Source organism: Sceloporus occidentalis, unplaced genomic scaffold (genome assembly GCF_023333645.1).
Source record: "Sceloporus occidentalis isolate IW3139 unplaced genomic scaffold, rSceOcc1.0.p SCAF_2, whole genome shotgun sequence".
NCBI lineage: Eukaryota > Metazoa > Chordata > Lepidosauria > Squamata > Phrynosomatidae > Sceloporus > Sceloporus occidentalis.
Window position 1 is genome coordinate 251,773,435 of NW_028316982.1, and position 25,653 is coordinate 251,799,087.

The 25,653-nt window shown below is 39.7% G+C and overlaps 1 protein-coding gene across 8 annotated transcripts in view; it reads right to left on the reverse strand.

Annotated features, from left to right (window-relative positions):
* Positions 1-25,653, reverse strand: part of LOC149319997 (glutamate receptor 4-like) — a 334,504-nt gene that overhangs the window by 102,469 nt on the left and 206,382 nt on the right. For all 8 annotated transcript variants that reach the window (XM_089512740.1, XM_089512736.1, XM_089512742.1 and 5 more), the window contains exon 4: positions 9,299-9,483. In XM_089512740.1, coding sequence (XP_089368866.1) covers positions 9,299-9,483 — 185 coding nt within the window. The remainder of the gene's footprint in view (positions 1-9,298; positions 9,484-25,653) is intronic.

Consider the following 25,653-nt stretch of genomic DNA (forward strand, 5'->3'; position numbering starts at 1 on the left):
CCACTGTGACATCACTCACACAAAAACCAAGGCCCTCAACAAGCCCTGCCTCAGTTCTCAAGATCAAATTGTAACCCACCCTAGTTGAGGTCCAGGGCCACATGGATTGCCTCAAGAAATTTACCAATTGATGCCTACCTGAACCAAAAGGTTGGCATGATTGCGTCTTACACCATGGACTGTGAACTCATTCTCATGCCCATAGACACCTTCAACTCACAACCCACGTGCAATTTGGACTATACTGGGCCCATCCACCCCTTCACTTCCAACACCTAGGGTACACTCATTGAGTGGACCATGCGGTCTGGGTACAACATTTATACTCTCTCTCTCCCCCCATTATTTCTTTGGTTTTTGACATGTAGTAGGAAAACAAGTCTGTAAAATCAATTTTAAAAATAATAAAATGTTTAAAACTGTACAGCATTTTCCTTGTTCTTCAAAAACAGGAATTAGAAAAAACTATACCCTTCCTACTTTGAATACACACCACAATTTCTGTACCAGGACCAATTTGTAGTTGGTGATTTATAGTTTTTGGAAACATGGGCCGGGGTTAGGCTGACTAGAATATAGTTTGGGCTTAACTATAAACTCTTGCATCATTTGGTGCTGGGCCACTTTTTATGCTTATTTCATGTCACCTGTTGCCCAACTGTAGAAATGGGTCAGGGAACTGGTGCTCTTGACAAACTCTAGTGCCAACCACAGTCCTAAGGTTTATCTTTGATAATTGTTTCTTTCTAACCATTTTGTAAAGAAAGCTTTTTTGCTGTGGTCACTCAGATACTTTTATTTTTCTTTGCATCAAAACTTGGTAAACAAGCAAAGAACAGGTGTTAAGAATAATGTATGATGGAAAACAGGTGGGTGGATTGTTATAGAAACAGAATTTAACAGAAGGAAGTGGGATGCAGTAGTGATAGTTTGGGAAAGTTTTTAGATTGAATGCACAATTGTGTCTATTGGATTTCTGATATAACTTGCTAAGACTGCTTAACATATGTTCTTAAGTTGTTTTAAGTGAAAGTTCACATAGACTATTTAAATATCGTTCCCCTTGTAAGGTTCCAATTGGCTACAATTCTAATTAAACTAGGAGATGGAGTACATAAGCAAAATGACAAACAATGGTTAACACAACCAGAGAGTCAACAAAACAACTTAGTTCATCCATGATTTCAGGTTAACTGACAGCTCTGAACATATAAACAAGATACATTTAAGATAAACAAACTGTTGTTTGCCATTATCTCCAGAGGTCTAAATGCCCAAATTCATTTTTTTTTGTTCCAAATGAGATCAGTCCAATTGAACTGATAGGAACAGTTATCTAAATATCATTGATTCCATGGGTTTACTCTAACTGGGCTTAATGTTAGGATTTGCCTTACCGTAATCAGTTCTAGATTTATTATGCCTTATAGCAAAGCCTTTAACTGTATATATCAAGAAAAAACTATGGCTGGCTCTGAAAGAAATTGGTGTGCCACATTTGATTGTCCTGATGCATAAGCTCTACCTTCAGGACAAAATACAGAGCAATGGAATGGTTTCCAAATTGACAAGGGGGTCAAATGCAAGGCTGCATTTTATCACACCATTTGCTTAACTGGTATGCTGAACATACACAGTTGGCCCTTCTTATACACAGATTTTTTTTTATACATGGATGCAAGTATCCACGGTTTGAAAATGTTCAAAAAAAGTATAAATTTCAAATATTAAACCTTGATTTTCCATTTTTTATAAGGGACACCATTTTGCTATGTCATTATATTTAATGGGACTTGAGCACCCATGGATTTTGTTATCCACGGGGGATCTTGGAACCAAACCTCAGCATATAACAAGGGGCCACTGTAATATGTTAAGAAGGATTAGACTCAGAGGAAGGAGGCATGAAAATTGGAGGATGGAAAATCAACAGTTTAAGGTATGCAGATAGCACTATACTACTAGAAAAACATAGCATAAACTTGGAATGACTTGATGCTACACATGCATTCATAGTAGAAGGCAGAAAGAAAAGAGGAAGATTGAATTACAGATGAATAGACTCAATCAAGGAAGCCATGGTCTTGAGTCTGCAAGACCTGAGCAGGGCTATTGATAGCAGGGAGACCTGGAGTACTCTCATTCATAGGATCGTCATATGTCAATGTCAGCTTGACAGCAGTTAACAACAAGATAATTTATCATGAGATCTATGAGCAACCAGAAGTATTCAATAGGACTGGGGATTTAACATTCAGATCATGGTGGAAATATAGCAGTAGAATATTATATAAATCAACAGCTACATGAACTGTTTTATTCTCACATATTACAAAAATAACCCAAAAACCCTTTACTTGTTTAGGATGTTAAATGCAAACTGTTTATATTTCTTTTTTTATACAATAATATATTAGACTACAGGGAGACCTGATTATAAGATACAATGTGTGCCTCAAAACACCCTGATGCTTTCAGCCACAAATAAATACACAGAATTACTTTCTGCTGTGGCTTTATTTCTACCTCTGCAATGTCTATTGAATCAATTCCTGCTAAATTTGGAACTGCCACAGCATTTTATCCAGACTCTTCATATCTACAGCTGTCCTTGAAAATGATTGGGGATCTAAATGTAACATGATTAAAGTGGGGCAGCTTTACCACAGTTTCCAACTGAAAGTAACATAGGTTTTATATGCCATAAAGTGTGTTAAAGATATCAAACATGCCTTGTGATGAGAAATAATATTAGCAAAGTGCAGTGAAATAATCTTCAGCACCACTAGATGGCATTCCTTTGCTACAATTCGCAAATAGCACGGCAAAGTAACCTTTGAGACTTTTTTTTTTTTAAAAAATAAGATTCACATACCCATTTCTTTTTTAAGACACATAGCTTTTTCAGTCAAAAATGACTAGAGCCATATGATTTATGACCTTGTGAATTAGTCTAAGGATTTTTGAATACAGATTAGTCTGTACTTTGAACCTGGTTTATTTATTTAACACATTTAGAAACTGTCCTTCACCCTATCAAAATTTCAGGACAGTGTACAATCATCCAGTGCAATAACTTAATTGCTCTGTTCTTAAATACTGTATGCTTTATGGACTGGCAAATTAATATGTGGACTGTCTCCATAGAAAAATGCTGCATCTGAAGTAATGAGAAGAAATAAAGAAAAGTTTTATTTGTGAAGGTCCATTTGTACACACATTTCCACCAGTCAGAAGGATAAGGTACCAGAATATTTTGGGAGCAGCCCAGAGTATTCTGGCCCCAAAGTCCCCCTCATTATCTGGGGCACTCCATACGGATCCAGGCAGCTATTCACCGCTATGTCTTGCTCTGCCAGCCAACACTTGGTTACTCCCTATGAGGGCAGGACCAGATGCCCAGCATCAATCATATGACAGGGCACATCGTTTTGACCTCAGAAGGTCTTGTACCCATGGCAGTAGCATTGGGTGTCACAATGAGAGTGAGATGCACTTATGAACAGCCACCCAGCATTGCTACAGAGGGCTCTACATTTTCATAGAAGATCCAGACAAAAGGTGAGTTACTTTAAACTGATCCAAGGGTGGTATGCCTTGGGTTCAGTGCTGAATTGGCTGAACATCATGTAGATAGTTTGCAGCAGAACCAGATTGTGCCCTGCATAGTCTGAACTGATTACTGGGGGGAAGTGAGGCGGTCATGTTATCTGGCCCATGCAGACAGGCACTATGATAACTAAATGATAACTTTGGGCCCATTACACACGGGCACCCTAGGACGGACTCAGTCCATGCTAGGTTTAGAAAGGGGCATCTCTTCCAGACGCCCCTAACCCTACCACGGACTGAGTCCATAACAAATGGCAGTGGCCATTCCACACGGCCGCCATGATCTTGATGTAGCGGACGCTCTGCGTCCGCATGTCGCGCCCTGGAAGTGACACCGTGAGTGCGTGACTAGCACCTCGCGGCATCTCTTCCGGGGCCCAGGAAGGAGCGCAATTTTCATGCTCCTTCTCTGCAGCGTCCGGGAACCGTGCCGTTTGGCTGCTGCGGTTCCCGGATGCTGCAACCGGCAGTGGTGGCAGACCACCGCTTCTCGGCGGTCTGTAACGGGCCTTTCCTTGCAAAAAGGGAAGGCTGGTTCTATTTGTCCAGTTTGCTTGGGTGAGATCTTAAACTTTTAAACTTTGAGCCACTTCTGTAGGTCACTGGGGGGTGGAGCTAGAAGCCTAATTCTATATAAGTCCTGGCAGAGGCTATATTTTTGTTATATAGTCAAGGAGGTTTTGGAGTACAGATGGGAAGCTGACCTGGGAACAGTGTTGGATGGGTTCTCCTAATTTTTCACCCCCCCCCCTTTTTTCCTTAAGGGGTTTATGGGGACTTTTGCTCAGAGGAAGTGAGTCAGAGACTTGCCTCTGGAAGGAGCTAGTAGCCAGGAGCTCTCTACATAACTTTGGGGTAAAACAGATGGGCAGGAAAAAGTGGCTTGAAGCTGCCTTTTCTGAAGCCACATTGAAACCCCACCAACCGCACCGCCAGCTCCCAAGGCAGCTGGAGTGCTCATGTCATGACCACATGATATGGCTTCAAGCCAGAAAGAAGAGGGGGAAAAACCTGCTTCTTTTTAAAACATCTTTTCTCTGCATAAGGCATCTAGAGGGCTCTTTGCTGCTGGCTTCAAGGCATGTGTCATCTAAACGCCACAACTTCAAGTCAGCCTGAAAGCACCTCTTTTTGCCTGTCTGTTTAGCTCCTATAGTCCCAGTTGACTGAGCTTGCTTACAGAGCTTGGGGATGAAGGCCAAGCTCACAGGGATCCTTTATGTTTGTTTTTAGCAGGGGAAGCCCACAGTCTTGCTTCAGTACCTCCTTAAGACTTCTCAGTATGGACTGTGATGTCATTTGTTTTAGTCTTTGGAGGACATTATCCTTCCCTGATAGTGATGCATCTCTCCTAATCTTTCCTCAGAAATGAGTAAGTACTATGCCATTTTGACAGTTTCTACTTCAACTTCTACTGGTCCTTCTATAATAACATCTGATACATATAACTCACTCAGGGTATTTCCAAGGAAATATATGGTAGTTCTGTAACTCTCAATCTGAGTTTGTGTTTGTTAAATTCAATATTATTTTCTCTACATCCATTCAGGAATGCTGTTAGTTAGCAGTCATGGCCCTACTGTGCTTGCTCTAGGTCATCAACCTCTTCTGCTATCAGCACTTCATCAGCTGTTGCCAAGATTCCTGCCAGCTTCTCCAAGGCTTGTGTCAACCTGTTGTTTAAACACTTCATGATAGGACTAATGCTCATTGGCATTCTTAGCCAGTGATATCTCCTAAAGGATGTGGTCAATGTTGTCAAATAACTGGAATAGTCATCCAGCTCAGTGCCAGAATCCATTTTTGACATTAAAAATAGAAAATGGTCTTGCTATTGACAGATCTGGCCATGTATTCTCAAGAGCAGGCAATAACAAATAGCTTTTCCCTGATGCTTTCATTCAGGGGTTTTGGATCTATGCATATTCTGAGTTTCCCTGATGGTCACTATGATGCTGCTTATCCAGTCTGTGCTTCTTCTTTTTCTATTCTTCTCTCCCCCTGTGTTTTGGTAATACTCATTGAACAGTTGTCTTTGCAAGTCTTCTTATGGGAACTGTAATAAAGCTACTGGTAGTTTCCTCTTAGGTAAGCCTGGCTGGCTTCAGACTTGTTTCAATGTCTACTTTATAAACTGTATTTGGCTTTCCATCTCCCTCAAACATATTCCCGAATTCCCCTTAAACCTTTTCTTGATTCCAACTTTCATTTTCATCTGGATTTTTCAATCATTCTGCTGTCCTGTTTCAGTATGTTCTAGTTCTGCACTTTTATCAGTTTCAAAACCTGGATTAGTCTAAGGTCTACTGCACCACCATGCTCTGTTCATTAAGAAGCATATGTTCTCCTATGGGGTTAGAGAATTTGATTTTGCAATTTCACAATGAAATGCCATCTTAAAACATCATTAGTCTCTTCTGGTTGGATATTCTGGTTTGGTAGATGAATAGGGATAACACTGCAACTGGTACCACATTCTAATCAGTGACATCACTAGGTTAGTGTCACCTGATTCAGTAACTCATAGTGTCATCCCCACTACCCACCCAATGGCTTCCTCCCATGCCACACCATACAGAATCCTTAGTAATGTTGTTTGGACTAATGTTAGTAATAAATTATAATTCTCATATATCACTGACTGTAATGGCAATAATTGTGACATAAACAACTAGCATGTTTAAAATTACACTTTAAATTTCAATGTCATACACACAGCCTAAATCAGTGATGGCGAACCTTTTAGAGAAAGAGCCCAAACTCTGTGGTGTTTCCGTACTGGGTGCTGGGGGGGACTTCCAGGGGGGCAAGACTTCTGCCTTCTGGGGGTGGGACTTCTGGGAGTGGGACTTCTGGGGGCTTCTGGGGGGCAGGACATCTGGGGCAAAAACCCAAGGCACACTCTCTCAGCCTCAGGCTAGCAATAGCAACCCCCCTCTGATGTCCTTAGGGTCGCCATAAGTCAGAAATGACTTGAAGGCACCACACATGTCACACTCTCTCAGCCCTAGAGGATGGCAATGGAAATCCCCCTCTGATGAAGCTTACCCCTTAGGGTTACCAGGAACCAGTGCTCAGAAGGGAGGGATGGTTCTCTGGGCCCATAAGTTGGAAACAACTTGAAGGTACACAACAACAGCAACAACAACAACAAGCATAATAAAGCATAGAAGGCACAGCACAAGAAGAAAAACAAGGAGGGACAGTGGTTTCAGTGTGCGACTCTAAGGACCAGGGCTCAGATCCCAGCTAAGTCGCAAAAACCCCTGGGAGGCCTTGGGCAAGTAAAACTCTCTCTGCCTCAGAGGAAGGCAATGGCAAACCTCTTCTGAAGAAATCTTGAAGGGCCTCATTACACCTCACAAAACTATAGTTACCAGAATCCAATAGCATAGCAAAGTGCGGGACTTTCAGCTGGTGGGGGCACAGATTTTGGCTGAAACTTCCAGCCAGAAGGGGTGGGGCTTTTGATCAGAAGGGATGAGACTTCCACCCAGAAGGGCCACACACTGCCCCTACTTGTCACAGCTCAGTTTCCCATGGGGGAACCGGGCCTCAGCAAGGAGATAGTTGAGCCACATGCAGCTCCCTGCTGCTCCTTGCCACAGCCTGGTTCTCTTACGGAAAACTGAGATATGACAGAGAGCCAGGCAAAGCACGTGTGCCCTGCAGCCACACCCCTACTTCCTGTGGCTGCCATGTGCCCTCAGAGATGGCTTTGTGTGCCAGAGAGGGCACATGTGCCATAGGTTCGCCACCATAGGCCTAAATGTATTTACATGTATGTTGTTTCATATGGTTAAAGTGATCATTTGGTAAGATGTGATGTTTTAAAGAACACTTTGAAATAATAATTTTTCCGTTTTCTCCTCTTTCAGGGTTCTAACCTTGTATTTGGACAATATAATTGCCCTCTAAATCTCCATGCTTTTCTCTAAAACTGTGGCGAGGTACAGACTGCCCCAAAGGGGCAGGTCTGTGGTGCCCCTTTTTGCTCCAGGTTGGGGGCAGGGCAGCCTCACCAGCAGCCCTGAGGCCCCAATCCAGAGTTTTTCCAGACCATGGAGAAGCAGCAAAATGCCACTTCTCCATGGCATGGAAAAGGGGTGTCCTTGGGGCTTCATGTCCCTGGACACCCTGGGAGCCAGAGCCATGGGAGAAAGGGGCCACTCAGCCCCTTTCTCCCTGACATTTTTCCCTCAGTGATGCGCGCAACTAAAAGGAGCTCTGTTTCGGAGCTTCTTCTTGCGCCGCAACCAGGACGCTGTAAGCAGCCTGGGGTGGCATGGAGATGTCATGCACACGCCATGCTGTTTGGACGCAGCGCGTGTGTGACATCATCATGGCGGCCCCTGTGTGGATGGGAGGCTGCCATGATTATGCCACCACCACGTACTAGGGTTGCGGGGCATGCAGTTGCTCCACCCCTGCGCAACCCTAGTGTGTGGCTAGGCCGGGGCAAAGTGCCGGTCTGCACTGCACCTAAGTCAGCTTCTCTTAACAATTTCTCTCTTACTCCTGTGTCCCAAACACTGTACATTATCCAACTATCTATCAATGAATCATTAAACTCCCCCCCCCCCCCATGAGGCAGTATTCCGCTTTGTCTTCCCCTTGTATTTGGTTCTGATTCATTCTTTCTGGGATTGTAGTGTATAGCAATTCAACCTATTATTATAGCCAGAGGAACGTTTGCACATATTATCTCACCTACTTCCGTTCTCCTTTCTCCTATCAAACATAATAAAAATAAAGACGTTCCATTTCCACAGCTTTTTCTTTATCTGCCATTGCAATGCCCCCACATCGATTAAACTCTGGTTTTCCATTCCTACACTAACCTCTGAGCTTGCAGGTTTAATACACTTTGGGGTTTCAGGCCCTTCACGCATGCCCCCAACTCAAGTTTGTTATTCTGTTAAGGATTCAATCACAACCGCTGCCATATTTTAAATCTATGGGTTGGCACTTCTGATGCTCAAACTCTGCTTTCTAAACAAATATGTAATTTGTATTTTATAGTGCCCGATTACATTTTGAGAGATATTTGCCAGCTAGCTCCTGGCTCCTCCTAGGAATCCTAATCTTTTCAGTGCACTATTATATGGTTATAGACTGAAATTCCCATAAATACAGTGCGTCCTCGCCTTACGCGGGGGATCTGTTCTGGATCCCTCCGTGTAAGGCGAATTCCGCCTATGCTCGAGCCCCATTGGAAACAATGGGGCTTGTGCGCGGCGGCGTGGCGGCGCGGGCGCACGTGCCCATTCAATTGAATGGGACGTGCCGCCCCTTCCATCCCGCGCGCACGCTCAAGCCCGCGTATGGCGCGGGCGCACTGTACTAGCCAGCATAGCATCTGGAGGGCTGAATTTTGGTTTAAACAAATGGATGGGTCTTGACACATCATGTCTGGTTTGGTCTGAAAATGTAAACGCTAGCTTCTGCTTCCATCAGTTTCTTCTGCTGGATCAAATGGCTGCTTGAAAAGAATGTCATACAAATGTGCAAATAGAGCCAGCAGTGGAGATTTAATATTAATCTACACATAAAAACATGGAGGAAAGAAATACACCATAAAAATACCCAGCCTTGATTGGCAAGGTAAAATGAAAGGCAGGAGAGAGAAGCCATTCTGCTGGGGCTATGCTAATGTGTTTACAGTGACATTAAAAGCAGGTATTACCTGTTCTAAGAGATTCTGAAGCCTCTCTATTTCACAATCTATTACGAATTTCTTTTCCTGTCTTCGGTCCAAGTCTTCTAAAAGCTGCCTGTAGCTTGCATCATTAAAATTCTCCACACAAATGGCACTGACTTGCCAGCTTTTTTCTCCTGCTGTTTCCATAATAGCTTGAAGTATTGAGTAACCTGAAAGAAAAGGACACAATACACTAATGACACAGTCCTTGCATTTTGTGAATCATAAGAATGTTTAATCAATATAAAGTTCCTTATGGAGTCAGTGGGGAATTAAGATTTACAGTTATTAACCATATTGTGCCTTCTCCCTTTCTCTATTACATACATATATTGTGGCTGTCAACTATTTAAAGCCTTTTTAGTTTATTAAGTGTGCAATCTAGGCAAAGTTAGGAACACATAATTCCCTTTTCTGTCAGGTGGGAATCATTAGGAAAAGCTTCCTTTGCTTTCAATGAAAATTAGAAATGTTTAACTTTCTTTGCTCTTCACTCTGCCTATTGCTAAGCTACTGTCCTTAGTCCATTGAAGTGCACTTTATTTGTATCTGTAAAGTTTTTACCACTAAGTAACACAATTTGTTTTACAGGTAACATAGTATAGTGATTTGAGTATTGTACTATGACTGAAGGCAAGGGTTCAAATCCTTGCTCAGCCATGGAAACTCACTGGGTGACCTTGGACAAGGCACACTGTCAACTGCAGAGGAAAGTAAAGACAAGCCCCCTCTGAACACATCTTGCCAAGAAAACTCTGTGATAGGTTCACCTTAGGGTCATTATAAATTGGAAAGAACTTGAAGGCACAAAGCAACAGTAATAGTTCCAACATATGAGTTATATCCAACATAAAACTAGCAGTAAATATACAAGCTAGGGTGCAGTTCCGCTAGTGGATGTCTGTTCTGCTAGAGGTTTAGCAACTGCTAGCAAATAAGTAATGCAAACAACGACTAATGTGATGTAGAAATGAGTTGTGAAAGTTCTTATAAGTGCATCAGCAAGCACATTACAACTAAAATGCAGTATTGGATTTGACACTTGATCAAGGATAAAAAATGGACTTCTTCAATTGTTAGAAGTTTTGTGCAACGAGAAGGACATCACTCATATAACCATTGGACTGGGGTCTGAACAGCAGAATTCAGGAACACAGAGAACTGTCATCCTAATATGCAGGAAAATCATAGTGTAATTCTGTTGGTTTTTCCCATTGTGCAAACAACAAAACATAGGCAGGATATTGCTTGTGCTTGTAACTGTTAGAAAAAAATCCCTTTAAATAACTGTGAAAATATTTTGATTGACAGGTGATATCATATCCCGTGGGACCACCATAGAATGCAGAGTCAGAGCATATGGCATGATGCAAACTCTGCTGAGGTTGCATCATGCTGTGAGGCACCAGGTAATGACTCACAACCAATACTGTATATAAGTGGGTCAGGAAACAGATCACATGTGCATTGCTTGTTTGGTGTGAGTTGGTCCAGTTGGACTGAATTGAAACTGTAATCTGATGTACTACAGATGGTAACGTTGATGGAAGTCAGTGAGGAGAGATTGTAAATATTTGTACATATTGCAACTGAAGATAAAGAACCTGGAAGGACTTGGATGACATCACCAGTGTCTGTGAGTTATTTTTCAGTGTGGAAAGTGGTCAGTGCATTATCAATACCTATATCTGGATCTTTTTGCTTCCATACTCTGCTATGTTAATGTTGAGTTGCATCTGAGTGCATCATCCCCAGACTGCACTGAAAGTTGTCTCCTGAAACAGCAGTGGGTTCATTAGAGAGCCAGCAGTAACTCCGTCACTTGTGCAACTTTTCTTGATTTCCACTTAAATAATAAATAATAAAAGCTTTATTTCTAGCTTGCCTTTCCAGAGATCAAGGCAGGTTACAATGGTGGATTTTGCAATCCAACAACACACAGTCTGTAACTAGGTATCCATGAACACAACCTCACCATGCTAGTAGAGTAACACCATTGATACAGGCCATAACAGTGAATAACATAGGATTTGTATAGCATTTTTGAGTGTTAAAACCTCATTACATGCATTACCTATCTAATCTTTGCAATTATTCTGTGAACTGAGCCAGTATTATTGTTCACACATTGCATAGGATTTCAGCCATAATTACAATTCATCACCTCTGTACTTAAGATTACAAATTAAAACATGTCAGTATGAATGATATTTTGAGATTATAGGATGAAAGTAAATCCTTCATGCTACTAAGGAGCACAAGACAATACATTTATGGGCTGGGCAATATTCTAAAATGGTCCTCCAAAACTATAAAGTGCCCCTTTATGGATACACATCACATATATTCATGCTCATGGCTATGGAGAACAAGGCTGCCCTAGAGGAATCTAATGCTTCGTCACTAGATAAAAGTTTACTCACTGCCTTGCACAGAAGCCCATAGCACTCAAGTATCTGTATAGCACTGTTTCTGTATAGAGGTTACTTGTGTCACATCATGGCAGCTATCTTGAACCTGCTTGTTGGCAAATTAATTTGTAAATACACTGGTTGACAGATTAAGACCATTACCTGCCATGTATACAGATGCAAGCACACCCTTCCTTGAATACAGCTTGATTACAACATTCAATCCATGCTGTTTTTCATGTATAAACATTCATAAGATTAGTCATTATTGCTATTACACACATTTGTGACAGGCATCATTATTAATTAAAAAAAACCCTCACAAACAGGATTACATTTCTGTAGCTTAGAGGGAGTTTTTGCGTTTCAATTAATTATAGTTTATAAAGGGTTTTGAGACACACGAATAAAAAGCCTATGAAGCCATTCTTTTTGTTCTTAGATGAAGCTGAAGTAGTTGTAGTGCTAGCATTGGTATTAACCTACCTCTCAGCTGTAAAGACCCTTTCCTTCAGAGAGTACTGTTCTATTTTCCTTTATTATTATTTGTTTGCTAATTAATGATCACAAGCAACCTCTAGATCTTGAATTCAACAACATTTATGGCTTTTACTTTTGCAGGTTCTGTTATTCATGGATTTGATTAACATATTTTTTCTCAGGATCTCTAGGTCATCCAGGGCAACCAGAGGTTGATCATAGAATCATACTGTAGGACCTAGAGAATCCTAGCAAAAGCACCCCTCTAGGCATTTGTAGGTCTTCCACTGCAATTCTATGGTCAACTGCTGCCAGATGTTGGCCATACAGTTCCATGTAGGACATAGAGGCCTGTTACAGACAGCCAAAATAAAGCTGCTTCGAGTCACAGTGGAGGTATGGTGATTCAATGATGCATGTGTCCTAAGAGTCCAGAAGTCACACCAAAGCCACACTCCAGCCCTAAGGACTGGAGCATGGCTTTGGTGTGGCTCCTGGACTCTTAGGACGCATGCATCATTGAAACACCATACCTCCACTGTGACTCGAAGCAGCTTTATTTTGGCTGTCTGTAACAGGCCACTGATTCCTAGAAAGATGTTCTCTCAAGTTTTTAAAAATGATTTTTTATTTGTGGTTTCCCCCTCACTTTTACAAGGGTCTTGAGCCCCTAACCCAGCAAATGTAGAGGACTTACCGTAGTGCCTTTTAAAGTGCATATGGTAGTTGGCAGACCTTGGCAGACTCAGGTTTATCCTCTGTGTTGTTACAACACCACAGTTAGACTTTGGTTTGTGTGTATGGGTATGTGTGAGTGGTTTGAAAGCTTCCAATCATGACTTGGATATAGTAGGTCCTCCTACTATATCCAAGGGTCTTTCCACTATTTCCTTTATTAAATCTTATTTTTTTTTTCCTGTAGAGTTCTAGTAAAGAGACTATATCTTTCCAGGTCACTCACGACAAATAAACAAATAAGCAGAACATTTCCCACTTCTCCTTCCCCATCTACCCATTATATCTCTTATTCACAATTCCTTTAGTTTAACAATTGGGTTGTTTTCACTTCATGTCTGTTCTGTCATCTCTGACTGGAATAGTCATCCTTGACCCTGGAAAGTATCTACTTTTATTTTTATTTTATTTTATATCCTGTTTTTCCTCCCCTGGCTGGCTCCAACAACATTCAAAGCCTTTGCAGTGACAAAGAAATATCAAAATGAGTTCCCTCACTTTTCTTTCCATCACGTTAGTCAGTTTCTAATGTTGCTGATGAGGACAATGATTCCTAAAATAATGTGAGGTCAAATTAATGTAAACTGCATATTAATTTGTTAATAATAATAATAATAATAATTATACAATTTATTTATATTCCACCTTTTCCTTGCGGAATCAAGGCAGATTACAAAACAAAGCAATCAAAAATACAAAATACATCCATAGCTTAGCTCTCCAATGCGTTGCTTGGAATATTTCAAGAAGTATTTGAGTGGACAATTTCCTCCTGCAGAGGAAGCATACATATTGGGAAGTCATGGTATTTGTTGCTGTAGTTCTTGGATTTTTTTTTTTAAATATTCAAATGACTTTTCTGCAGGGATTAATTCTTCACTAAATTTCTTCTTGAAGAAGCCAAGGGTAACTGTAGCCATTTTCTTCCTACTCCAAGAGAGTCTTCAAAAACCATATAGGGTTTTTGAAGCCTATCTGCAAATCGAGATTTACTCTGCACAAAATTTCATGTGGTAATTTTGCTCAGGAAACAGCATTTTCTGTGTGGAAAATAATATTCCTGCTTAAAATATTATTCCTCTATATATTTCTGTATCCTGTGCACAATATGCTGTTTTCTGTTGAAATCAACCACGTGTGAATTTTGTGTGGAGTAGGTTCCCAGTTACACCATTTTCTATATAAGAAAAGACTGTTTCTATGCAGGAACTAATATTCCTGTGCATAAATATAATTTTCTGTAGACAAAATGCAGTTTTCTGCACAAAACAGCCATGTATTAATTTTGTACTGAAAAAGTCCCAAACTGCCATTTTTTTTCACCAGTCTGGGATTCTTCTTGGCAGGGTTTTTCCAACACTTAAAAACATGTTTTTAATACCATATGTGTGGTATTAATTATCTAGCTAGCTCTTGAAGATAAGCCTTTTCTTTCACAAATGGCTATACTTTGAAGCTCCCTTCCCAGAGAAGTTAGACTAGCACCCTCCCTAATTTCTTTTCCCAGATAAGACAAATGTTGCTATTCTGATAGGCATTTGATGAGTGATTATATAAGGCCCATCTGACACAAAGCTCTTGATATTGCGAATTGTTGTGTGTGTGTTTTAATGATGTATGTTTTCATCTGGGTATTATTATTATTATTTCATTGTGTTTTAACTTTTGTATCTTCAACAATGTTTTTTTTTAATCGCTGTAAATTGTCTTGATTCCCAGTCTGGAAAAAAGGCAGGAAATAAATGTAAAAATGATGATAATTATGATAATAATATTTAAGGGGAATCCCATGTAAATAGTTTGCAGGGGAAGTGGTATGAGTGAATAGGATTTTTTTTGTCCAATGTTGATTGCCAGCATGAGGGACCAGATTTGGCAACAGTGAGAGGCATTGGGTTAAAGCTTAATCTTCATTTGTAAATGAAAAGGTCTCATTCAATTATAATAATCATGAACTGCTTGCTAGTGGTTATCACTACATTAATTTGTACTAATTAATATTTGGAAGTTCACCTGCATTTGGCTGATGGATATTGCCTCTTGATACAGCAACTAATGTTGAGAAAGATGTTGTTTCAGGTTGCTGTATCATGATCCTTCCAGATTACAAAAATAGTCCATATATTCCAGCATTCTGCTGCCTTTCATTTGGCAATAGTAATGGGGTTTCTGTCTCAATGAGAAAAGAAGGCCAGCTGATTTTTCTCAATCAAATTCTTGCAGAGTTTAAGTAAATCTGTGGCAGGAAATAGGACTGAACAAATCTTGACTAGGTTGCTGTCAAAGATCAAATAGAGTTAACATCATCTGTGAGTCATGAAAATATATGAAATCCTGGTGTGGTTCCAGCAGAAAGATATATATGGAAATGAATGAAAAATGAGGCCAAGAATGTATTGTTTGGAAAAGGTACGGAGCATGGTTTGATAAGATAATTACAGACAAGTATAATCAAAAAGAATGTGTGTATGAGAGAGAGAAATAGGATATAGCTATACACAGAGCTGAATAACAGTGATGCTTTTTTTATTCTTCATTGCTTCCCTGAACAAGAAAAAGAAAACGAACTGCAGATTAAAAATTAACCTGGGCCATTGAAACATTTCTTTAAACCTATTTTGACAAAGAATCTGCATTTGGAAAAAGATCTCAAATGCTAACCAGTAAAATAACTTGTGTGCTGACAGTGAGATAGTAAGTTCTTATAAGCATGATAAAGTTTTAACTTTTGTGGGGAGCCAATGTGGTGTTGTAGTTTGTGTGTTGGTCTAGGGCACCCAGAGGCTCATGTTCAAATCCTTACTCAACTCTGGAAACCCACTGGGTGGGATTGAGTTAACCACACTTTTTCAGCCTCAGAGGAAAGCAATTACAATCCCCTCTGAATAAATCTTGCCATGAAAACCCCTTGATAGCATCACCACAAGTCAGAAATTATTGAAGTCACAAAACAACAACAACAACAACAACAACAACAACAAAGTATTAATATATTTGCATTCGTAGGAACAGGTGAACAAGGTCACACTTGTCTTTAGAAGCCACAGATACTTCTGCAAAACTTTTCTGGCCAGATAAAATCATCAGTGCCTTGTCTCCTCCTTGCATTTTAAAGTGAAAAAGGATGGAATATTCTTACATTCATTGCTTCCATACACATCTGTTCTCTTGCAAATACCATTCAGCTAATAGGGTCATTTATTTTTGTAGAAGACATGCATGGGTTCTGGTTTATAATTTTGTCTAGTACAGTGATTCCCAAACTCTGGTCTTCCAAGTGTTTTGGACTCTAGCTCCCAGAATCAGAGACCACTGACCAAGATGGCTGAGATTTCTGGGAACTGAAGTAAAAAACACCTGGAGGACCAGAGTTTGGGAATCACTAGTCTAGCTAATATTCCCCAGAAAAGGTCTATTTCCTAAATAATGAATTCTGTTTCAGAATCTCTACTTAAATGTCAATGATATGAACAAAATCACAGACTCAGTCTAAAAAAATGCAACTAGTTGTAGATGAGCATGACTCTATGGCAACCATGAAGCTCTTTTGAGATTTGTAGTTCTATATTAAAACATCATTCCTCACCTACATGTTGTAACTGATAGTAATAACACATTAGAAGTGAAATAAATCTATACCAAATTTCAAGAGCAGTAGCCATGGTGACTTTTGCAGCATTGTGGTTTTTACTAGGCACAATCCTGGAGATGTATGGTGCATCTACACTGTAGAAATAAAGCACTGTAACACCACTTCAACTGGCATTGCTCTATTGTACAGAATCCTGGGGTTTGTAGTTTTGTGAGGGTTTCATAGGATGGAGCTACAGCACTTAAAATGGAGTCAAACTGCATAATTTGTAGTGTAGACGCATTCCTAGAGTGTTCTTTAATATCATTTAAAAATTGGCTGATTCAGATTGCATCAAGTTGTCTAACCAGACATTCTAACCAGATGCACTTGTTTCATCAGAAATACATTGGGATAAGCGATTTAATCCTTTTATTTGTGATGCACAATCAAACCAGTGCTACTTACTTTCAAGTCACATTGATATTAATGGGCAAACTAAGCATATGCTAACATACAGTAGGATGGTGAGTATGAATGAAATGAGAAGTCATGGTTTGGAGAAGAAAAGAGATTCCACCTCAACATTAGGAAGAACTACCTGACAGTAAGAGCTGTTCGACAGTGGAATACGGTGCCTCAGAATGTGGTGGAGTCTCCTTCTTCGGAGGTTTGTATCCACACATTGGCCAACAGAGCTGTGCCTGATGCAGAGGCACCATATTGCTCTCTCTCCTCTTCCTTGCATAGTACTCTATAGGTTAACTGCAGCTGGTTGGTGAATTATGTATATAAAGTGCTCACTACTTTCCTCTGTCATTCTGGAGAAAAATAGAGTATTGTAGGATACAGTTCTGGGTATGGTGCTGTTCAACATCTTTATACATGACTTGGGTGTAAAGTAGAGGGTATGCTCATCAAATAGTAGATGATGCCCGACTGGCAGGCCTAGCCTGCCAAGTGAATTTTACAAACTGGAGAATTGGGTTAAAAGAAACAAGATGGTTTTCAGCAGACATAAACATAAAACTGAATGCAATTGTATAGCATTATAAAATTAGGTGTATAGAAAACAGGCATTAATAGAAGTATAATGTCCAGGTAAAGAATGTAACAGTATCACTCCATTCTGCTTTGACCATACTTCAGCTGTGGTACTGTATCCAATTATGAACATCACAGCTTAATAAAAATATCTATAAACTGGGAACATGTTAAAAAGAGGGTGGTAGAAGTTCATATGATCTAGATAGGGAAAGGATGTGGAAACCAAATCCTAAAAGGAATAGCTGAAAGAGCTGGGTATATTTATCCTGAAAAAGAAAAGATTGAGATGTGATATGATGTTAGCATTCTTGAGTTATTTGATGGGCTTACAAGCAGAAGTTAGAACAAGCTGTTTTCTGTTGCTTCAGGGAACAGGAACCAAACCAACTGGTTCAAACTACAGTAAAGAAGATATTTGCCTATACATAAGACAGAACTTTCCTAGGGACAGTGGGGATGCCTCAGAAGGTGGTAGACATGCCTTTGTTGGAAGTTTTAAAACAGAAGTTGGATGGCCATCTGTCCCAGAGGTTTCAGCTATGGGTTTCCCCATATTATGGAGTGTATCACAATTGTATATCAGTTTCATGTCACTTTGACTGTCATGGATCCACTCTATAGAATCCTTAGATTTATTGTTTGATGTAGAAATGAAATATCACTAACTCTAGCATAAAATTTTAAACACTTCACCAAAATACAAATCTTAGGATTCTGTGGATGCAGTCACAGGAATGAAAGTGATATAATACTGAGATAAATCCAGTGGTGTCTTTCAATCAGTTCACACCAATATGCCAGAAACAGTTGTTAGAGTGTTAAAGACACGAATGCTGGAGAGTTAAAAGGGGACCTGGTTTGGTTCCTATCTTCTCATCTTAGCCATGGCACCAGCAGTTCACTTACATTACAATTGTGTAGGTGTCTTCTCTCCCTGATCTATGATTACAGCAGACTCTTTCCAAGCCATTGCCCTCCAGAGGTTTTTGGATAACACAGCTGGAGGAGATGGAGGTTTTAGTCCAAAAGCAACAGGAAGGCATCCAGTTGGGAAAACTTGGCTTGTGTATACTTTTACACTTCATTTACACTTCATGCACTAATATTGCCACTGTAGTAATATTTCATGAATTACTTTTTAAAAAGCACCCTAGGTTTACTTATTTTTTTAAAAAAAAATCAGTCACAGAGTATAATAAAATTGAAATCTAACTTGTCAGTTAGATAAGTTTCTTCCTTAGAAAATGAGATCATCTTCAGCCTCAAGCTTCTTCAAAAATTCTAGCAATTAATCATCTGTTATTATCATCACAAGCATCTACTCTTGCAGCATCCACTTCCTACTGGGGTCTACAGTTTGGGGAGGGATCCACAGGAAGCGTCACCAGGGCTTGATTAGTAAAGAGCCAGAAATGGCACAGTCTAATTGTACAGGAAACAGCCTACAATGTTTTGGCTCCATGTAGGCTCCGTATGGCCATTACGGATAGCTTATTTTACTAGTAATCATTTGAATCCCATCCAAGGGTACCTATTGAAGGCGCTAACTGCCTGCACCTTTCTGACTGGCAAAAGACAAGCTTTCTACATTAGAAAAATCTGAAAGTGGATTGCCGTCTTTACTGGTGCCTCTGCTGAACTCCAGATGCTGAATCATCCTTTAAAAAATATAGATGACATTAAAGATAAGCAAATCATTATCACACAGAAATAAAGGCTAATCATCATTCACGAACCTGCCTGCTCTCTAAAATATATATATGCACATTCTCTTCAACTTTTAAAGAGCAATTTATTTCAGTCATGCTGCTCCTATTTTTACTGAATTTTTTAAAAAAGGTTTTATTATTGATCCTATTTTATTGCTTAAAATGTTTTTTTTTAACCATGCCTTTTGAGCCTTTTGGTAAAGGTAGAGTGGAAAGCTGTTAAACAATTGAATGAGTAAACAATCTGTTTTTGTTAGGAAGTCTCATTTGAAAAGAAAGAGGTACATAGGTATCTACTGTATGATTTAGATTAATAGACTCATGGAATAGGAAGGCTCTGCAAGGGCCATATAGCCCAATTCCCTGCCATGTAGGAATACACAATTAAACTATTTCTCAGAGATAATAATAATAATACATACATACTTTATTGCTTTTGGCCAATGACCATTGCAAAATCAAAGTAATAATACAATACACATAAAATTTTCATAACAACAACAACAACAACAACAACAACAACAACTGATTTATTTCTATCCCGCCCAATCACAAGGAATCCAGGCGAGTTACAACTGTAAAACATACATTAAAAATACAATAAAATTCAAAATTAATGCCTTCCCCACCCCCATCCAACCTCTGCTTATTGACCACAAAGTCCACCATGCACTGTGGCAATCTATTCCACTGCCATCTCACATTTTCCTGGTCTTCATTAACCCCATTAGTGCCACATCTACTCAAAATAAACCAGAGTCAAGTTATACTAACTGCCACACAATTCCCATACCAAATTAAAATCGGTACAAAAGGGACGTGATTTTTTTTTTTGTTCTTCCAGTATGCCAAAACCTATCAACCAATAGCCTTATTGTTCACCTGCCAATCTTGTCATTTTGCACTCTAACTGGTTGTTTCTCCCATCTAATCTTCTCCCCCACTTCACATCCCAATGGGTGGTAATAGCAATAGCACTTACATTTCTATACTGCTTTATAGTGCTAAGCACTCTCTAAGCAGTTTACAGTGTGTTAGCCAATTGCCCCCCAACAAGCTGGGTACTCATTTGACTGACCTATGAAAGGATGGAAGCCTGAGTCAACCTGGAGCCTTGCAGGATCAAACTGAGTAAGGGTAGGAAGTCTATCTGCTGACTTTTTTAAAAAAATGTGGCTTGCTACCCATCTCTTTTGCTGTGATTGCTCACAAAGGACTGTTTCACCACTGGTGAAGTTGCTCTGAAGTTAAAGCAACAGCCCGATCTACCCCCTCGCCACTGTATTATTGCATTATTTCATTGATGTAATCCCTCCTCGATCCTTGGGAGAGGCAGGAAATATAAATAAACTGTATTATTATTATTATTATTATTATTATTATTATTATTATTATTTCATGGGTGGGCTTGGCTACAGAAGAAATAACAGTGGAGTAAAGGACTCCACTACTAACAATTTCATCAAAGGAGATGGGCAGCTTTAATCCCCATGAGGTTTCGGAGCTAATGGGAGAAGGGAGCTAACTTCCCTCTCCACCTGCTTGAGTGAGTGAACAAGCAAATGAGTGAATGTACAAATGAGTGAGGAGTGCACATGTGGCTGGGTACTCCAACCCCTGCAAAAGAGAGACAACTGCATGCAAAAATGTTTATAAAATACTAAATGCACTTTCATTTCAGAGGTCTTGAAAGCCTTCAGTTACTATATCCTGAATATACAAACAAAATTGGCTACATGCATCAAGCAGCCCAGACTAGTCCTGCTCTCCAATTAGCACATCAACTTTGATTCCACCCCATTCCTGACACATGTGTAAAAAATCCAATTTTCTCTAAAACTGCAGAGTAAAAAGTGGGTTTATAAAAATTGTATTAATGCCTAAAAGAAGCAATATCACTGTGCAACAGGGTGTATCATGTATTCCTATAGAACTGGAAACAAAGTGAGTACAATTTTCTTTGACCAGTGTAGACAACCCCAACTAGGTGTAATTTCTTTCCTTGTAATTTTAATCTGTCTTGTGTTCTACTCTCTGTAGGAGCAGAATACAAGCTTGCACCATCTAATATTTCACACACACGCACACACACACACACACACTTAATTTAACAAAAGCTTTGTGATTCATGGCTACACCTCTTAAATTGATCAACTCTCTATAAATGGCTTTGGACCTTCAATGCAGAAAGCCAGTGTAGCGTAATGGTTTGAGCACTGCTCTGGAGAAAAGGGTTAGAATCCTGGCTTGGCATGTTAACCCACTGGGTGACCTTGGACAAGTCACACACTCTCATCCTTAGAGGATGGCAATGGCAAATCCCTTCTGAAGCAACCTGCCAAGAAAACCTCATAGCAGGATCACCTTAGGGTCACCATAAGTCAGAAATGCCTTGAAGCTACACAACAAGAACCATCTTCAATGCATTAAAAGCACTGGCTGCCTATTAGTTTCTGGGCAAAGTACAATAAATAAATAAATAATAAAAAATTTTATTTCTATACCACCCTTCTATATAATCAGGGCGGTGTACAACATTATAAAACATCAACAGAAAAGCAATCATTACAATTACATTAAAATTTACAACTACATTAAAACAATCTACATTAAAACAATCTAGCCAGCTTGCCACTGCTGACATAGGGAGGGGGGGGAGAACTAATTGGGGCCTGTGTCAGGGAATGCTGACTTGAACAGAAAAGTCTTAAGCCCCTTTTTAAACTGGGCCAGGGAGGTGGCCGAGCGGAGCTCAATGAGCAGAGAATTCCAGAGGGTCGGGGCCAAGATGGTGAAAGCTCTCCTAGACGTGGAGGCTAACCTGGCCCCTGGAACCCTCAATAACTGCTGCCCAGATGTTCTGAGAGTGCGGGGCGGATTGTATGGGGAGCCCTACATGGCTTGGGCACACTAAGGTTCTCTGGAAGAAATCTACTACAGCCAAAAAAATCTAGGTTAACATCAGTTTCCCAGAGGGCCATATCTACTACTGCTCCTATGTCATGGAATGACCTGCCGGAGGAGATCCGTCATAATAATAATAATAATATGTTTTATTTATAGACCGCTATTCCGCGATGATCATAGCGGTGTACAGTAAAATCGTTAATACAATAAAAATACAGTTAAAGGAGGGAGAAGTCTCATCCTTCAGGCAGTCCAAGATGTTGCTGGTCTGCCTGATGGCTCCCTCTGAGGCCGAGATGACAGTTGAGGAGGGAGGGGCCTCTTCCTTCAGGCAGTCCAAGATGTTGCTGGGTCTGCCTGATGGCTCCCTCTGAGGCTCTCCACTCTGACAGCTTTTAAGAAAGCACTCAAGATGGATCTCTTACAGAAGGCCTTTCCAACATAGTTACCCTCCCCAGATACAGAGGTATTGTCCCCTCATTTGTCTATTCTTCCCCGCCTATGTTTCTGCCTTTTTTTTTTTTTTAAATGCTTTTAATGTTTTTAATGTTTCTTATACTATTATTGTTTAATTCTGTTTTAGTATTGGGTATGGGGGGGCGGTAGGTCTAGGGTTTGATTTTTAACTCTATTGTAATTTATGTATTTTATTGTTGTAACCTGCCCGGATTCTTCATGATTGGACGAGCTATAAATAAATCTTTATTATATTATATTATATTATTATAAAACTCTGTAATTCTTCTCTCAACTTCTGCTTTGGCACTAAGCAACACATTCTCCATGGCCAGAATAAATAAAGTAAATTAGGCAAATTGAAATGGCATCTGATGGAGAATGGATGAGGTGTTGCTTAGGATACTTGAAGTGTTAACATGAGATCAAACAGATTAACAGAATGCCCACCTTAATGACATTTACTGGGAAAGGATGAGTACAATTTTAAAATAGCTGAGTTCAGAAGCTGGCACAGGGAGATGTCTACTTGATGTATAATGAAGGGAAGGGAGACATGTGGCTTTATTGGTTGGGGGATTATATGGACTTTTTTGCATGACTGCAGTGAAGATTTTCACATGACATCATGATTAAAAAGGATTTATCCTGGCAATAAACAGGTAATAACCAGCAACAAATCATTCACGGGATATCCCCATGAATGATTTGTTGCTGGTTATTACCTGTTTATTGCCAGGATAAGTCCTCTTTAATCGCGATGCATGTGAAAATCTTCACTTTGATCACACTATTTTCATGGGCTAATATCTGTTTAAACTCCTGGGATAAAGTCCTATGAATCTGTGACCTCAAAGTTAACCTTTTCCACAGCTGTTCTGGAAAGAATCCCATGTCAGAAAAAGAAAACTTCAGCCATCTGGTATTTAAATTATGACAGACTCCCCTGTCCCCTGTTCCTATAATTATACATATGTGCCAAGTCTATGGATATTCAGTCTTTCATAGGAAGCTTATGGTGCCATGAAAACAAAAAAGAGTATGCGATGCAGTTTTAGTTTAGGTGATTCCCTGTGCTATTTAAAATCTACATTAAATTACTTGGTGAGATGATCAAGAGTTTGGGAGTTTAATGCCATCAGTTCATGCTAGATATACAACTCTAACTCTACATCCCATTTCACTTCACAAAGCATAGGGGGAACAGATATCAGAGGATAACAACATTTTAATATTTTCTGTATTTTTAATTATTATGGCTATGCATGTTTTCACTAGCTTACAATATCTGTATTTCGAGAGGATAATGTGGGATTATAAATAAATAGGTGACAACAAATAAGTGTGGGACAACAAAGTACACCTTAATTCAGACATGACAACAGAAGTAAAATATCCAGAAATGTTGAAGCCATGGGGGGGGGGGGGGGTTAAAAGTTATTCTGGGAATTGCATTTTCAGAAGTGGAATAATGAAACATTAGAACCCTTCATAAATTGAAAGTCAGTTACGTTAGAAACATAAAATTAATTATGTGTAAATTGGCCTGACACAAAACTATCATGTTTGATACATTAAAAGTATGATGTATTCAGAAAATAATTACAAATTTAATGTACTATTTTAAATTTTATTTTTGTTACAAAAGACAAGGTCCTGAACTGTAAGTGTAGGAAATATACAGTATTTGCTTTTTCGATCAATAGTAGTACAGCAAATTATTTTGTCTCTGCTAGTCTTCCATAGTGTTCATTTTCATAAAAAGAAGTGAACAAAGAAAACCAAGAGCAGGAACTGCATTGATGTGATATTCTGTAGATAGTCTTAAGTAGAAAACCATAAGGTTGTGAGTTCAATCCCAGCCAGGGGCTCAGGCTCGAGTCAGGCTTGCATCCTTCCAATTTCACTAAAATGAGTACCCAGCTTGTTGGAGGCACTTAGCTTACAGTTGTAAACCACTTAGAGACTGCTTAGTGTGGTATGAAGAGGTATATAAATGAAGCTGCTTTTGCTATATTCTGTCACCATTTGAAAATTATTTTGTTAGTTTTAGTAGTAGTAGGCTATAATTTGACTACTTCTCCCTCCACTTTACTTGTTATTCTGTAGAGGTGGTGATAATCATTGTATACTCCAACAGATCATGCATGCTCTTTCACAGATGAAAACTGAGTTGTGTGTGGCCAAACAACATCAGAGTGTGGTCAAGATGGCAAAAGGTATTAATAAGGAAGAACACATAAGCTAAGACTAGATGCAACAGCTCGCTTTTACCTACTTGAAGGGCAAGATTCTGTCCCGTCCCCCGTGCTGAATTCAGTGTAAATTGTTTTTGCATTTTGCACTGTTTGCAGGAATTGACATAAACTGAGGATGTGGGTGAGAGAAAGTGGGACCTTTTAAAAGCAGCTGAAAAGGTTAGGGAGCAGAGGATTGATCAGGACTGTTCCTACCACTTCAGGACAGTTGGAGGGCATGATGTTGATGGTGTTGAATAAATGCATTGCATTTGTGCAGAGCCTTGGAAGGAGGATAGCAAGAATGATCAAGCATTGCAGTTTTGGCTGCAAACTGCACAAAAATCTAGAGTGTACTGATTCAGAAATACATCTGTAAAACCCAGTAAGGTGTAACAAGGGGCTAATGTAGGGGAAATAGAAGGCCCAGAATGTGGGGAACTCCCTGAAGATTGAAATAAATCACCACTCTCCCCAAATCCCTTGGAATCCACTAGGCAGGATCATTAAATTATTTGAAAGCTGATTTGACCCACTACTTAGCAAAAATGATTTTCAGGACTCTCTGTGAAAATCTGGGCTATATGTAAGCCTAAAGCCATACAGCTACTGTAGAGCTCTGCTACAGACCTTTAACAATCGGAAGGCCTGACATCAAATGATTTTCTTTTCCTGTTCTTTCCCTTTTCCTGTCACACAGTTTTGTGAAATAAGAAGAGCATATAATTTGGGAAGTATTTTCCTGTGTTACACACACACACACACACACACACACTTAAAGCTATGG